Source organism: Loxodonta africana, chromosome X (genome assembly GCF_030014295.1).
Source record: "Loxodonta africana isolate mLoxAfr1 chromosome X, mLoxAfr1.hap2, whole genome shotgun sequence".
NCBI classification, from domain to species: Eukaryota; Metazoa; Chordata; class Mammalia; order Proboscidea; family Elephantidae; genus Loxodonta; species Loxodonta africana.
Window position 1 is genome coordinate 35981968 of NC_087369.1, and position 18014 is coordinate 35999981.

Here is an 18014-nt window from a genome sequence, read left to right on the forward strand (position 1 = left end):
AAAATCCTGGAGCTCTGGTGTCACAATGTTTCAGGGCTTGGTTGCAGCTCACATCCACCAGCCACTCCTTGGAAACCCTATGGGGCAGTTTTACTCTGTCCTATGGGGTCGCTATGAATGAGAATTGACTCAATGGCAACAGGTTTAAAATGAAATCCATAGGACTGCAAAGGAAACCAATTGTATTAAAATATAAGTATTAATATATTACAAAAACAAATATGTGGTATAGTAATCCATGTGCTTATTAACATATTGAATAATATCTTCTGACAGGCATAATGACTACTGCAGTTTTCAAGTAGCGATGAGCATGAATGACCTTTTGAGATACATGCAACAGCTCTAATGAGATATAAAAATATCTGTGATTTCACAGGTACTGAGAGTGTTACTGTGGTTTGTTCCCTACATTCAAAATTGAAGGAAATGCTCAATTTCAGTTAGAGGTTAATGCCAACAGAGGTAAATTCCTGCCCCCCTTCAAGTTTACGGCACCTTTTGAATTCTCTCCATGGGCCCAGGATGGATACACTTTTTTTCTCAAGCTGAAATTTCTGTAGATAGGCTTGCTTCATTTTAGCCTATGACCTTCCCTAAATTATAGCTGGTAGGTTTTCATTTGCATTGCCTCTATTTACAAAGAACATTCTGGAACATTCTGGTGAGTAAGCCATCATTAAACTCATTACTATCAAGCTTAAACCTATCCACTTTATCCAGTTTCTTTGCTACATAATTGAGGCACCAGTGAATTTTCAACATTAAATTGCACAGCTAATTGACTATATTTTATACTTCATTTGCTTTCATAGACTAACCTTAGCGGATGTCCACTGCCCTCTGAATTATTCTGAAAATTTTCTTTTCAAATTTCTTCTGAGCTCTTCCATTTTCAAAGAAAAGGGTTTGAAATTATGTATCCATAAGTCTTCAAATAATTTGCATAAACTTTTCTTTTTGTTGATATTGTACACTTTCTTTCATGTATTGTTGCTATTGTTATTGTGTACTGTCAAGTCGATTTCAACTCATAGCAACCCTACAGGACAGAGTAGCACTGCCCCATAAGGTTTCCAAGGAGTGGCTGGTGGATTTGAACTGCCAGCCTTTCGGTTAGCAGCCAATCTCTTAACCACTATGCTGTACCTGGAATGGAAAACCCTGGTGGCGTAGTGGTTAAGTGCTACAGCTGCTAACCAAAAGGTTGGCAGTTCAAATCCACCAGGTGCTCCTTGGAAACTCTGTGGGGCAGTTCTACTCTGTCCTACAGAGTTGCTATGAATTGGACTCAATGGCAACAGGCTAGGTACCTGGAATAAGGAATGTTAGATATTTCCAACAGCTTTATGTAAAGCCCAGTGCAAACTATGAATACCACTGACAACTTGAATAGGTATCTTGCTTTTCAGCTGTGAAATAACTTCTATTTCCTTCTAACTTCTGCTCTGGTTGCACTGAAAGAATGCCATTGATTAACAACAGTTTCATGAGTACAGCCACCACAATTCTTAGGTCAACATATTCTTTATGAAATATTATTTATTTTTACTATATTTGCTACTAGATGCTTGTGAATTCTTGTGAGTGTATTGGTAAAACTAGCACTTATATTTTATTTACTTTTTAACATTTCATAAAATTTAAATGATATAAAAATCTGGGGGAAGTATGCCACAAAACTGATCTCAGTGGAAATTTAAATATGCGAACATATATTTTTAAAACATAGCATGAGGTAGTAGACAACTTTAAAGCTGAGTTAAAAAAAAACCTCAAGGAAGCTGATCTTGACTCTTTAAAGCACAAAAGTGCAATATTTAATGTAGGTCAAAATGTTTAAATGGGAGAAATTTTTCTAACCAATTATAGCCAAATCCCTTGCTGTAATTAACCTACAATTTGTATAATATTTTACAACAGAGTCAGCATGTACCACTTTCTTATAAACTTAGAAGGCTCTAAAATTTTACAGCTTATTTGATAAAATAGACATATTGTCCCATCTTCATTTTTAAGTTAAGTAGCAGATAACAAGATTTGGAAATTTCCAGTGAAAAAAAAAGACATCAGAGTGAATATTAATACAGTCTATCCAAATAGTAGATGAACGAGATATTTAAAATAAGAAACAACACTTTATATATAATAAAGAAAAAATAATTTTCCAATCATAAAGTGATTGAATTAAAAAAATGCTTTTAAAGCATGCTATTCAGTTTTCTTTAATCTTCTCATCCATTAACATCTTATTTTAGACTAGACAGGGCCTAGTTCAAAACTGACATTATACAGGTTTAAACCTGCTCAAAGTGTAAACATACAGTTATTTAAATAATGGAACAGTTACATATTTAATAGAAGGATTTCAATTTGGAAAAAAAAAAGGTAGAACTTGCCCAAGGAAGCAGTTTAACTGGAAAGTTTGGATCTTTATTTTATGCTATCGATATATAATCAGAAAAAATACTTCCTAAACCAAAATTTGAAATAAAAATATTTTTATATAATGATGTTATTTTTTAACTTTAGCAGGATAAGTGTGTGTGTGTAGGTCAACTAACATGTGCATTTTGTACCAAAACCAAAAACCAAACCCTTTGCCCTCGAGTTGATTGCAATTCATAGCAACCCTATAGGACAGAGTAGAACTGCCCCATACGGTTTCCAAGGAGCGCCTGGTGGATTCGAACCGTTGACCTTTTGGTTAGCAGCCGTAGCTCTTAACCACTATGCTACCAGGGTTTCCCCATTTTGTACAGGAATGTGAATTATATTTAGTTTCTGAATAATACAACACGAGCAAAAGAGGCAAGAGGAAGTGGGCAAAGACAATGGGCATAATTCTAAAACCTTCTTTCTAATACATTCTAACCAAAGACATTTATCAATGGGTTCAGTTTCCTGAATATTACAACCCACCTATTATGTATTATGTATACGGTGGCACAGTGGTTAAAGCACTCAGCTACTAACCAAAAGGCCGGCAGTTCGGACTCACCAGCCCCTCCATGGGAGAAAGATGTGGCAGTCCGCTTCCTTAAAGATTACAGCCTTGGAAACCCTATAGGGCAGTTCTACTCTGTCCTACAGGGTCTCTATGAGTCCAAATGGACTCCTTGGCGGTGGGTTTGTGTGTGTGTGTGTGTGTGTGTGTGTGTGTGTGTATAGATGGCAGGTAGGAAGCAAAGGCTTGGCAACAGAACTGAGTTTCGTTGCTACAACAATAGTCTCATTTGGTTAATAAAGGCCAAGCCCTCCCTTATGAAACAAGAAACATCAGCATTAACAATTGGAAGCATAATACAAAATCCCATTTATAATATATCTATGCCTTCCAACTGCAGCAGGGTACATTTGGCTTTCTGTGCTTTCAATACATTCCAAGGGAAAGTTAAATGATGATTACATTCAACAATAACCTTTTGGGGTTTTGTTCTCCTCTTTAGATTTGAACATTTTCAATCCCGATCGCTCTACAAGAATGTACAAATGTAGTAGAACTAAATGTAAATAAAACTATCATGTTTTTTCAGCATCATACTCATATTCATAAAGCAGTTAAAAAATCTTGCCAAAGACCTGTCTTCCCTACAAAATACCCATTTATAAGTTTTCCCTCATCTTCTTTAAAAAAAAATTGTGTCTCAGCTTGTTAAAGTTGGGATATTATAAAGACATTCATATTTAAACAATCACGTGATGAACTAAAAATAAAGTTGAAAGTTTAAAATTTCAGGAAAACATTGCTTATTTAAGTTGCAACAACTACATATTTTAAGTATATGAGAAAAAGAAATAAAAACATTATTGCCACTAAGTGTTGATGGGCTCCTTAATGTGAATTTCTTTCACCCTGCCTATAAGTTTCTTCATGAAATCTGTTTAAGGACAGCTTAAATAGCTCCTTGCAATTTCTAGAATGCCTATTTCATCTGTCACCCTACCTCTTTTTTCTTTCTGCCAGCTGTTTGCAGACCTCCTGCCACCGCTGATTCAGGTTTCCCAATTTTTCCTGTAGAATATTCGCATCTGTTTTTGAGGACTGTTGAATTATTTCTTCCCCAGTTGCATTCAATGTCCTGACAACAGTTTGCCGGTGCCTGATGCCATCCTGGAGTTCCTGTAAGATATCAAAAAGGCAAAACAGAAATGAAGCCCCATGTCTTTTTATTGGAGAAAAGATTAAACAATGTGCTACCACAGGCAGTTTGACTGGGAAAGAAATAAAAAAGCTCCATGTGAAAGTTTTTGTATGGCACTGACATGCCCATATCCAAAGAATACAAGACAGAGAGACACCTTTTTTATGTGTCAGTAAAAGGCACCCTCTCAGTTCAGCTCCAGTTTTTATTTTTGTAAAGCTTGTCAGCTGGAGGATGTTATAATGTCCTACAAATCAATTAGTTGGAAACCTTCTCAAGAACGAATTCAATTTCTTGTCCCCAGAATGATGTTCCATGTTTAATAGTCTATGAAGTGTTGTTAAATTTAAGCGTGAATTAAGTATTCGGATTTCTTAGTGACTGTCAACACGAAAGGTGAAAAACAGCAAACATAGTTTAACAATAGCAATGAAAAAAAATTTAAACAAAGAAGTCATTGTTACATTAGAAGCAAATTTATTTTAGATTCTATATGCACCAATGTATTTTCCATTATAAAACCACATAAAACTGAGAATTAATTGCTTTTGGGGGCAGCCTATAAAGAGATCCCTATGGTGCAGTAATAAATTTTAAAATAATCTATCGCCACCAGAACATTTTTATGAGTCACTGATGGTGTCAACCTGAAATATCTTCTATTTTTGAATCCTGAATAAAATGTGAAGAGTAAAGTGTCAGAGAAATAGTTCCATTAAAAAAAGAGATGAATATAAGCAAGTATGCATAAAAATGAAAATGCTTTTTTACAATAAAATAAAAATGATAATTAATCTACCTTTTTTTAACATAGAATTTGTAAGACAATTAAGCTAACACATTTACTGAACCTGGAGTTCAGAAAAACGAAACAATATATGTGAGCTTGAGGGACCTACTACACATAAATCTAAATGATTCCCAAATCCTTATATTACTGATGGAATATCATCAGTATGCAGATACTCTCCTGATAGATGTGATTCAAATTGTCTAATATTCTCCTACCCCTTGACCTAATACAAAGCTCATAGTAGACTCCATGACCTGTGTGCCAAATGAATGAATGAATACATAAATGAATGCTTTCTGATACTTGGTCAGACCTCCCTTAGACTCATTCCACATGAACTGCCTGTTTTTTGTTGTTTGTTTTGTTTTACTGTTTTGGTGTAATGGTATTTTCGAATACTAGAATTTTTGGTAACACACATTTAGCACTTAAAAGACTCCATAAACCATGAAAAGTGATAATAAAGCCATTATTCCAAGGACCCAGTGCCTCAAGGTGAGTATAAAACTATGCACAGGTATTGAACTATTTGTAAGCTGTCCTGACCATACTCTCTTGAATGCTCATGAGGTGAACTCCAGTAAACATGCAATATTTCCTTGTGACTAGTTGACTTTACTCCATTGCTTATATCTCACTCTTTACCACCTGTTTAGACCAGTTTTGCATGTGACAGTCATTGCTTAGCAATAGGTACACACAGTCATAACAAACTGTCTATATTCCCATTACACTGTAAATTCCTTGAGGACAGAGATTATGTCTTATTTACCATTGTGTCCCTATTGCTTAACACAATACCTGGTGCTTAAGGGGTTTTCATTAAGTATCTGTTGAGTGATTGCAGGAATCTATGAACAAAGGAAAGGAGAAAGGAAGAGAGGGTGGAACAGAGGAAAGAATGGAGGAAGGGAGGAAGGAAATACAGAAAGAAGGGAGGGAAGGAGAAACAGAGGAAGGAAAGAAGGGAGAGAGAGGGAAGGAAGGAAGTTCAGTCTCATCATTGCCATGGCATTATTAGTATTAAAACTTAGCAGTGGGCCTCCTAAAGATTAAAAGAAATAAGCATAAATGTCTCAGTCTTAGGCAGTGTACAATCTAGTTGAGGAGATTAGACACAGTTGAAAAGGATAAATTGCTATACTACATGCCATTGTTGGGTGCCGTTGAGTACGTTTCGACTCTTAGTGACCCCACATGTTGCAGAGTAGGACTGCTCCATAGGATTTTCTTGGCTATAATCTTTAGAGAAGCGGATCACCAGATCTTTCTCCTGCAGAGCTGCTTGGTGGGTTCGAACTCCCAGTCTTTCCGTTATCAGGTGAGTGCTTAATCATTAAAAACCAAAATCCAGATGATCAATAAATGGTAGTTCAAAAGAGGGATGATCTCAGTGGAAGGATGACCAAGAGGGACTTTTGGGAGATTTTTGAAATAAAGAATGGGTAGGACTTAGGTGTCCCTGGATGGTGAAAACAGATTACTAGCTCTGCTGTTAACTGAAAGTGTGGAAGTTCCAGTCCACTCAGAGGTGTCTCACAAGAAAGGCCTGGAAATATATTTCCAAAAACTCAGCCATTGAAAGTCCTAGGGAGCACAGCTCTACTCTGACACACAAGTTGGAGTCAACTCAATGGCAACTTTTTTGTTTGTTTGTTTAGGACTTAGGTACATGGAAAGTCAAGGGCAGCAAGTGCACGGCAGAAGGAAAGGCCTGTTGAGTACAATTTGCAAGATCTGATCAGGAGTACACAGTTAGGCTCTATGTCATTATGTAAGAGCAGGAGTTTAGGAAGAGGTACAAAACACACACACACACACACACACACACACACAAATCCATTTCCACCGAGTCAATTTCAATGAATAACGACCCTATAGAACAAAGTAGAATTGCCCCATTGGTTTTCCAAGGCTGTAAATCTTTATGGAAGCAGACTGCCACATATTTCTCCCAGGGAGCAGCTGGTGGGTTTGAACCATTGACCTTTTGGTTAGTAGCTGAGCATTTAACCACTGTACTACCAGGGCTCCAGGAAAAGGTACAACCCCGGACGTGTATTAGGATCTGTGCAGAGAAGACTACTTTTTTTTTTTTAATTTAGAAGTTTGCAATTCATTCAAAGGTAATAGGAAATGATTCAAGTTTTAAATGTGGGAGAAGGGTACGCATTAAAGCTATATTCTGGATAATTCTGAAGCAGAGTTTAGGTGATCTGTGAGACAGGCTAGAGTTAGATGAACTGTTAAGGAACAATCAAAAGGACTTGGTAACAAACTGGATCATGCAAATATGAGTGACTGTTGGAACGGGGAAAATTTTGCCTAAACCGCAGAAGTCAAGGAGGCATAATGGCTCATATTTGTATCCCCATTGGTGTCCAATGCATACTAAATTATTAATTTATACCTCTTAAAAAATGCATGTGACACACATTCAACGGGTGCTATAGCAGTGTATCTCAACCTTTAATGTGCACACACATTTCCAGGAGATCTTGTTAAAATGCAGATTCTGAATCAGTAGGTGGAGGGGGGGCCCAGAGTCTGCACCCTAACAAACTCCCAAGTGATGACTATACTGCTGGTCTGGGGACCACAGTGACTAAGAAGGTGATGGAGTAAATATCTTTTGAATCTGTGAAGTAATCAAAAAAAAAATCTTATTGCTGGATAGAACGATATCAGTAAGGCTGCTTTGAATTTTTGCTCTCAGCCCCTTTGCTTTGTATTTTTGATCTTGGCCCTTCTGCTTCCTGGCTGATGGCTAGAATGACATTTACAACTCAATTGTAGAATCAACAAGGATTTTATTATTTCCATTTCCCAGATAAGAGATAGACTTGAATAAACTAAGAATGAAGCAATAATTTAAAATTACTAGATCTAAATCTTTATATAAAGTCCCAAATCAGGGCCTTTAGATATTTTTTAAAAATTTTGTGAAAGAGGAGCTCATTAAATAGTCTATTGCATTTGTATTAGAAGATTTTTGTAACCAGGAGAAATATTTACAGTGTTTGCTATACTCAAAGGGAGTTTTTAATGATAAAGTGTAAGACAGTAAATTAATGCATCAAAACAGAAAGTAAAAATATGTACATGGGGCTTTATAGTTAGCCTTGGAGCCCGAAAAAGATAACATTTGATGTACGGATCTAAATGCAAAGCCCCAATCAACTTTATTCACAGTGAAAACCACAAATTAATTCTTACTCTTTAACTTCTAAATATTTTAAGTACTGAATTATTCATTAGCAATGAAATTTCTAAGCTTTGGTATCATAAAAATACTCTATTGTCGTAGGCATCCTTATCTATTACCCTGGCAATTAACATCTAGTTTTAGTTTAGAACAGCAAGACAATCATAATTAAATCTATTGGATTATTCATCTTAGTTAGAAAGCTTATTGTGTTTTGATTCCAATATTAAAGCATTTATTTTTAATCAAGGGTGCATATTAGAAGCTCCCTAGGGAGTTTTTTCTAAAAATAAAAGCCCAGAATTTCACCCTAAACCTACTGAATCAGAATCTGTAGGGGCGAGGGGACCAAGGTGTAAAAAACATACTATTTAAAGAAAGATGGGCTAGAGATATGTATAGAGGGCGGGAACCAGGAGGGACATATTTTAGAATTACCACATTATTCTCAACTTCTTTTATGCTTTTTTTAATTTGAGAAGGATCCTTAAATTATATAAAATGACACAGTTACGTATCTAAGTCCTTCAAGTCTAGTCAAATCAGAGGAAGAGAAGAGGAAATATAGGCAAGGAAGGGGTTGTTATATTTTTCTAGAAGGAAGCCTGTGACAGGGAGAAGCCACTACACTTTATATGAAAGCATTGCATAAATACAAAAGTACATCTGCAAAGCTTCCCAAAACTCCATGAAAACACAATAAATGGGAAATAAAAAGTGACAAATGAAGAAAAAGAATAAACTAAGAAGGCATTCTGGAAAATTATACAATGACAGATTGGATGAGCTATGTAGGAGATAAAGAACTGGCAAACAAGCACAAACTAGGGAGCCAAATAGGAAAAAAGAAGAGATAAAAGGTGATTGGAAGAAAAGTTATAGATTGAGTGAAGGAAAAAAAAAAAAGGAAGGGAAAACAAAGCTTAACTGAGCAAGTAGATGATGTCAATAATCCAATTCTGAGATTTCCTTGTAATTTTGTTAATGAATTATTTTGCGACCTATTAATTTGTGTCTCAGTCTACTGTTTGGTCAAATGAGAATATGTAATAATATGGACCTTGCAAAGAGTTGTGAAACTGGCAGGAAGAATCTTATGGTAGAAATCCATAGAAATAGGGTGCTTTACCTTTTACCTACCATTTGACTCTTTCTGTCCTGCTGTTCTGATTAAGGAAACCCTAGTGTCATAGTGGTTAAATGCTACAGCTGCTAACCAAAAGGTCGGCAGTTCAAATCCACCAGGCACTTCTTGGAAACTCTATGGGGCAGTTCTACTCTGTCCTATAGGGTCGCTGTGAGTTGGAATCAACTCAACGGCAGTGGGTTTAGTTTTTTTTGTTTGTTTGTTTTGGTCCTGATTAAAACCATCCTCGCTATTTCTCCTCATTAGTTCCTAGAATTCAAGTAAGGAACCCCTGGTTGGTGCCAATGATTAAGCACTTGACTACTTGCGGAAAAGCTGGTGGCTTGAACTCAGCCAGAAGTGCCTTGGAGGACAGGCCTAGCAATCTGATTCAAAAAGGTCACAGCCTTGAAAACCCTATGGAGCAGTTCTACCCTGCACATGTGTAGTCGCCCTGAGTCCAGATTGAATCGGCAGCAACCAGCAACAACAGAATCCAAGTATGAGTTTGAAAAATACTTTCTGGTTCTTTTCTCAAAGATAAACAAGTTTGTCTCTTAGTCTCTTATGTTAATTCTTAGACTATATAGTTACCAGTGTCCTCAGAGGTTTGAATATGCTTCAAAAAGTGTCTTTCAATGCTTATCAGATGCTTACTTTTTATAAGGGAGGCAACACAAGCAGACAAATACCCAAGGCATACAGCAGGCCCAACAGGACACATTCAACAAAGCCTGCCCATGGACTGGACGATTCCATTCTGGTGGAAGAGCTGGTGGCCCTATGAGAGCATCTTGTGAGGTTGACACAGAGATTGAAAGATGACTGAAATTTGGGGGAATTCAGGAATTATAAAGAGGTAGAGAAGGGCAAAGTGGTGAAAAAGTATATGAGAAAAAGGAAAAGGTGAAAAACAGCTTAGAGAAATGGCAATTTTTGAGTAAAGGATGAAAGGTATAGGAAGTAAGAGTCAAGGCCAGAGGCCAAGGAGAGCCTAGAATGAAGATCCCTACTAACTACAAGACAGAATCTGAACATAACAGCACAGCCGGGAAGGTCTCCCCTCTGCCTTTGCAGCCTGCTCTCCTGCTGCTTCCCCACTTAAACTTTTCCCTCAACTCTCAGTAGAACTCAATGACTTCTACTTCCTTGACCATCCAGCTAAGTTTTGTGCCCTCAGTTAACTCATATTCATCTTTAATAATCAGCTTAGATATCCCCTTTCTGGAGGTCCTTCAAGAACTCCAGGGAGAGCTAAGCGACACTCTTTTGTATTGTTTTTGTTGTTAGCTGCCAATGAGTAGTCCCTGACTCGGGGTGACTCCATGTACCAGGGAAAGAAACACTGCCCCGTCCCGGTTGTATGCCATCCCCATGATGGGTTGTAGACGACCTTTGTGATCTATAGGGTTTTCATTGGATAATTTTCAGAAGCAGATTGCCAGGCCTTTCTTCCTAGTCATCTTAGACTGGAAACTCCACTGAAATCAGTTCAGCATCATAGCCCCCACTGACATATGGGTAGTGTCTGCACATGAGGTGCATTGGCTGGGAATGAAACCTGGATCTTCAGCATGGAAGGAGAGAATTCTGCCAGTGAACCACCAATGTTCCCGCTCTCCTCTGCATAGGAATGTATAAAACGTCATTTCTCTTTAGTGTCATTTCTTGATAGCATTCATGTATGTGTGGGACTTTATAGTTCAGAATTAAGTAATAATGAAGAGGTCTTTTTTTCTTCGTTTAACCATAAAATACTTCTCCAAATTTGAACTTTACTACAGATTAAAGTTTTAGCTAAGGACCTCCAGATCTTTTACTAGTAATTTACAAATTATATCAACTCAAAGAGGGGCAGTCTTTGCAAATGAACAATTGAAAATAAAATGTACCTGTTTAGCCTATTTGTTCTTCTAGTTATGTTTTTACTTTTATTTCAGTAAACATGTATTATGCCCCACAAAGAATAATGCAGAAAACATACGCATGTTTTTGTTAGTTCGTTACAGGAACTAGAAATAGGAGAGGGTCTTGTTAGATTGTGTCTACAACCCTCTTTCTTCCTGTGTGGTGTCATACTAGATATGCTTGTTGACACAATTCCCCCTCTGCTTCTGATAATGGTTGCTATAAAAGAATACTGAGAATTCCTCCTAAAACTAGGATCAGACTGTTTGTTTTCTAAGGCAGACATCCTGCCAAAGAATTACAGGAAAATTATGTACAGTATCGAGTTATTTTAATGGGACTTTACCTAATATCAAATTACAATGAAATTTCTTTTGAATATGTTTATCTCAGCCACATCAGCAAAATATACGTTCACTACGATCACTGCTATTAACATGGATACCAAAGGAATTCATCATAAAATACTTTAAGTACTACATGCTTTGTAAGGTTAGCTCAGGCTGTTTTTCTCTCCTCCCTCAGAAATGCCCTAGGCAAAAAAAAAAAAATCATGCATTCCTCAATTTCAAGCAGAGATTCAATACAGAGAGTTCCCCAAAAGATATATATGTATATGTGTGTGTATATATATATATATGAATATATAAAACAAAAAGACAAATCCATTGCCGTCCAGTCAATTCTAACTCATAGCGACCCTATAGGGCAGAGTAGAACTGCCCCTTAGGGTTTTCAAGGAGCTGCGGGTGGCTGGTGGATTTGAATTGCCAACCTTCTTGTTAGTAACTTTAGCTCTTAACCAGTGCACTACCAGGGATTGCTCTCGCTCTGTGTGTATGTGTGTGTATATTTACTATATATATAGTAAATATGGAACACTGATAGCGTAGTGTTTAAGAGTAGGAGCTCGGCTGTTAACCAAAAGGTCAGCAGCCTAGAAACCCTATGGGGCAGTTCTACTCTGTCCTATAGAGTTGCTATGAGTTGGAATCGACTACTTGATGGCAACGGGCTTGGTTTTTTGGTATAGTAAATTTCTGTCTTTCAGGATCTGAAACAGGACTTCAGGTTAATTCTGGCCTCAGACATGTTTTGACATTTGAGCTTCATTTTTAAAATAATTTGAATGCATTTAGATGGTGCATGCTTACATTCTACTATTCTCTGAAGGCATTTGAATCAGTAACCCTTCCTTTAAATGAAACTGCGGTTATAAAGTACACAACTTTGCAAAGTTAATAGGCTTCACTTTGTTAAAATCAATGCTAGAACCCTTTACATTCACAGGTTTATTCAATCCTTCTTGGCTTCTAAACCATTTACTAGAACTTCAGGTGAAATATCTGAGAACATCTAAGGCCCCCATTTCTCTCCATGTATTCAGATATTTTTAAGGAAACAAGTTGGCCTTTCTTTGATCAAATAATGGCTCTTATCTATGGCCATGTTTGCTCTCTTATTAAGTAATCCTGGTTTCAGAATACATAATTTCAAGTATGAAATTCTTTCTAAATAATTACTAGCATAGCTTTGGAAACAGTGAGGTATTTCATCATAGAACATACTGCATACAACCAGAAAAGGCTGGATTTCAAGACAATATTTGAAAGGACACATAAATGCGTGTATGTGTCTGGGCTAGGGGAGACGGTCAAAAAGAGAAACAGAGAGGAGGTGGTAATTAAGATTACAAATGTCTTAAAGACAGTCTTTTTCATTCGCTATATTACTGAACATGGTGCTAAGCACTGCTTAGCTTAATAATTGCTCAAAAATATTTGTTGATACATTGAGTGGAAAACTGGGAAAGATAATACAGTCCTTTTCATTGGTTTCCCAGTTGGGAAAGGGTCAAAAGGAAAATTTTGAAAAATGTGCAACACTCTAGTATGGAAAAGAGACATTAAAAAGTAATTGTGTTTTATCAAAGTCTCATCTCTTACCACAAACAGCAACTTATCAAAGTAAGATTTAGTGGCTCAGGCTCTTGAGAATGGAAAGGCCCAGGAATACGATAAAGAGAGTTAAAAAAGATCTCTGAGTCTAACGTTAATTAATTGATTTTAAACATTTAGCTTAGGGTACAGATCCCCAAGACATCACGTACCAATCCAAATCTAAGCACCCGTTGGCCATCACTAAGCCTTATATGCCCCTCTTGCCAAGTTATGTAGGCATTGAAAACAAGTTGCTCTTTTTTTCCAGTCTTATTTTCAGAGGTTAGGCTTCTTATTTTCAAACTCATTATCTGTTATATGGTAATGTTTCTCTCCTTCATGAAATTAGATGAGAAGTGGAAATGATAAAAACAATTTGTGCATCTCTTGTTGGCTGGATGTATTTCTGGAATAATCAATTACAAGAGTGGATTACTTCCATTATTAGCATATTTATACAATAGCCACAATTTATATCTTATTGAATCATATACGAACCAGAAGAATCTAAGAATAAAATAGCCAAAGGACTTAAGCAAGCTCTCTGTTAGAACATCTAGAAATATCCATGTGACTACCCAAAAAATCAGGAACAGTTAGGAAAAGAGATGAAAACCAACTGTAATGATTTTGGTTTCCTTGTAAATCTAATTTTTGTACAGGAGAAGATTTAATTATCAAATGCAAATATTTCCTTTCCTTTTCTTTTTTTTTTTTTAACCTAGTGAAGCCCCTCTTTTAAGCTACATCCCAGTAGTTCATGACATTTCCATTTGACTGAAACCTCAAATAAAGCATTTTCAAGCCAAAATTAATATCGCCTCTGAAACATCTCATATTGACTTCACTATTCACCTAAATGACATCTTTATTCTTCTACTTACCAGACTAGAAATCACCAGTTCATCTCTGATTTATTACTTTCTTTCTTTCCCCAATCCAAGTCCTACTGATCTTAACTGTCATTCCTCCTGCCCAGTTCATTTTATTGTAATTGCTTTCTTTCCAGTCTTGTTGTTCATTAAAGCTCACCTATGTTAGTAATATGTCCTCCTAAAATGTCTTCCCTCAGCTCTTCTCACTCCAAAATATCCTACACCTTCTTTCCAGATTAATCCTCATGATTGACAGGTCTGGTAGCTTTCCTGCTCAAATATGCATACTGAATCATCAGTGCCTGCTTAGATAATATTCAGAACCTCACGATATCCCTGGGAGAAACCTTTCTAGGCTTCTCAAAATGACCTCCTAATTCTTTATCTATGCTTCAGCACAACTGGACAACTCACAATGATGCCCTGATCATTTCCAAGGCCTTTGCCCATCCCCTCTCCTCCATCATGAATGGCCTCATTTCTATGTATGAGATCCACTCATTCAATCCACTAGACCATGAGGTCCATGAGGACAGGAACCATGCCTGTTTTACTCACACTAGTACCTAGCAAAGTGTCTGCTGCATGGTAGTGCTCAAAACACATTTGTTAAATGGATTAATGAAGATATACCCCAAATAGCATTTCCCTTATGAATAAATTCTCAACTAGAAGTTATCCATTAATCCTGTAAAATCCTACTGGCATTTGATTGTGTCTACTTTATGGTGATTTTCATAGTCCATATAAAATTAAATGTCCTTATTTTGATTGGGAGCATATGAATTCCTTTAATGTGGGGATGCTGTCTCCTTTACCTTTGGGTTTTCTACCATGCTAATCAGTTTGTTGATTAAATGACTAAATGAATGAATGAGTCTCTTCCATTGGTATGTTATGAAAAATGAAACTGCAAAAGTGGTGTGTATGTTGAAGGCATCTCTAAGATTACAGCACATGTGGTAAAAATCATGATTAAATTCTATTTCTGTATTTTTAAATACCTACTAGGCTTCTTGGAATGTTATCAGGAAGAACCAGTCCTTGGAGAAGCGCATCATGCTTGGTAAAGAAGACCCTCTACAAGATGGACTGACACAATGGCTGCAACAATGGGCTCAAATATAGCAACGATTGTGAGGGCAGGGCAGTGTTTCGTATTGTTGTATATAGGGTCGCTATGAGTTGGAACTGACTTGACAGAACCCAACAACAACTAGGCTTCTAACCAACAAATTAGTGCTCATGGCTCTGGAGAGACTTTTGTTAGCAGCTGTTCAAAGAAAATGTAAATATTTAGCACTTCATATTAGTGACAGGGATGGCAAGGGAGCAGTGAATTATAAAGCCAACACACTGCTGCCTGAGGTGCAACACTGGTTTCCAATCGACTCCTTAGAGAAAATAAAAAGAAAGAAAAAAAAGATAACTTTCAATTTCCAAGTTATACCAACATTTCAAAACAATAGTGCTTTCACCTAATAAGAATAAAGGTACAGTCTTGATATATATGAATATGAGTACGTGATATGTATGAATGGGCAACAAATACATGAAAAGATATTTGATATTATTAGTCATCAGAGCAATGCAAATTAAAACCACAATGAGATACCGCTTCACATGCAGTACAGCTGCAAAATGAAAATGAGTGACAAGATCAAAAGTTGGTGAGGATGTAGAGCAAACTGAGCTCTCCATTGTCACCGGTGGGAAGGTGAAATGGTGCTACCACTTTAGAAAACTGTGGCAGTATCTTATAAAGTTAAGCTGCTCCATGCCTAGATATTTACCCAACAGAAATGAAAAAATGTTATCCCAGAAAGACTTGTACACAAACATTCATAGCATCTTACTCATAATAGCCCCAAACTGGAAAGAACCCAAATGACAAATAAGAGAATAGACAACCATGGTTTATTTATACAATGGAAGATTAATCAGCAATAAAAAGGAATGAATTGCTGATACACTCAACAGCTTGGATGAATGTAAAGAATAGTATGATCAAAAGAGTGCACACTGTATGGTTACACTCAGCTGAATTCAAGGCAAACCTAATCTATGGTAATAGAATCAGAACAATGGGTGCCTATAGAGTTTGGGAATTGACTGAAAGATAGCATGAGGAAACTTTCTAAGGTGATAGAAATGTCTACATTTTGATTGAGGTGATGGTTTCATGAATGTATACTCTTCACAAGACTTAAATTGTTAAGGGCACTTAAAAACTATGCTTTTCATCTTATGTAAATTTACTTCAATTAAGAAATAAAAACAATATCACCTTCAACTACTTCTCTCTCCTCATATACACACTACCTTAGCCATACGAACAATGAAAATACCCAAGTAATTTAAGTTCTTTCTCTTTCACTTCATGTATTATATATAGATGTTTCTTAAGCAAGAAGAGAACTAACCAAGACACAGGCTGGTTGCCAAACCTTAGTCATTTACAGAACATTTTTTAAGGGTTTCAGAAGACTAATCGGGTTATTTGGTGACAGATTCAGTGAACCATCAGGAATATTATACTATTCACTGTTTTATCCCCATACATGATGAAGGAGCCCTGGTGGGGCGGTAGTCAAGAGCTCAGCTGCTAACCAAAAGGTCGGCAATGACGGATTTGGACAATGTATAAGACATGTAAATTGAAGTCCATATTTCAGAAAAATGTGTGTGCGTGTTATGTTTATTAGATTAAAAAAAAAGTTGCCACTGAGTCAATTCCGACTCATAGTGACCCTATAGGACAGAGTAGAACTGCCCCACAGTTTCTAAGGAGCGCCTGGTGGATTCAAACTCCCAACCTTTTGGTTAGCAGCCATAACTCTTAACCACTATGCCACCAGGGTTTCCAAGAAGGAAATAATTATAATAATCCCATGATCCTAAATTTTAAAAGAAGAAATGGCTCAAAAGGCATGTGAGGCTTTCAAGAATAAAATTTTGACAATATAATGGCAAATGATGACAATAAGTATGAAAAAAGTGGGTGGTGTTTAATGAGACTCATGTCACTACACGGGGGATCCTCAACTACGCGCAGATTCTCAAAGGGTATGAGCATGGGATAAAAGGAGGGACATATAACCTAGGGCATATATTAAAAGAACAACATAGGACTGCATAAACAGTGAGGGAAATCCAAGTCTGAAAATAATTGAGGCTTGTGATCATATTAAAGGCAACATTCAGGGCCTTTTTACTTCTGTTTGGGGAAAAAAGAACCAGAAAGATGTATGTCCACCGATTGGGGTAGAGGGGGGAAGGTTAGGAATAGAGGTGACACAGAAATTAGAACTACTCAGCTCCTCTGCTTGTCTGCTCTGTCAAGGAGAATGTTCATCAGACTGGAAAAGGCATAACTGCAGAGAGAAATGAAGCCCAAAATAGGTGAGGGAATTTTTAAAAAGCACCTTGCTGCTCTAAATGAGGTAAAAGTCTCTGGCCCCAGACCAATTATATTCCAGAGAAACGCGAGAACTCGCACAATGTGGTTCTCCCCTGCTGTCAGTGGTCTCTGAGGCACTATGTTAACATTGGAGATGGGTGAATGTCATCCCAATTTTCAAAAATGGGAAGTCGCTGCAACTGCTTTCCAACTGTTCCTGTTAAAGAGCATTTCTGGATGACTTCACAAGGAGCAAACAAATACTTGTGAACCAAGATCATGTGGAAGCACCTGATCTGGGTTTGTATGACAACTTGTTCTTCTGGTGGAAATGGGGGCCTGTATTTGTGGTTTAATCCCCTTGATAGTACTTAAATTGAAATCCACATTTCTGTAAAACAAAATAACTTCTTTTTTCAGCTAATAAAATTGTCCCGAGTTCTTAGAAAGAAGTAACTACATAAGGAGTTCACTGTGTTCTACAAGGAGCAACATGATGTCCAATTGAACCAATTTGAGGCCCTCTAAATAATGATGACCACCACCAGTCTGTCAGTTTGTTGTACCGTAGTGGCTTGCGTGTTGCTCTGATGCCGGAATTTATGCTCCCAGTATTTCAAAT

At 37.0% G+C, this 18014-nt stretch overlaps 1 protein-coding gene across 1 annotated transcript in view; it reads right to left on the reverse strand.

The window, feature by feature from the left end:
• Window positions 1–18014, reverse strand: part of DMD (dystrophin) — a 1889362-nt gene that overhangs the window by 957432 nt on the left and 913916 nt on the right. Inside the window, exon 40 of the mRNA XM_010599731.3 lies at window positions 3948–4123. Coding sequence (XP_010598033.2) covers window positions 3948–4123 — 176 coding nt within the window. The remainder of the gene's footprint in view (window positions 1–3947; window positions 4124–18014) is intronic.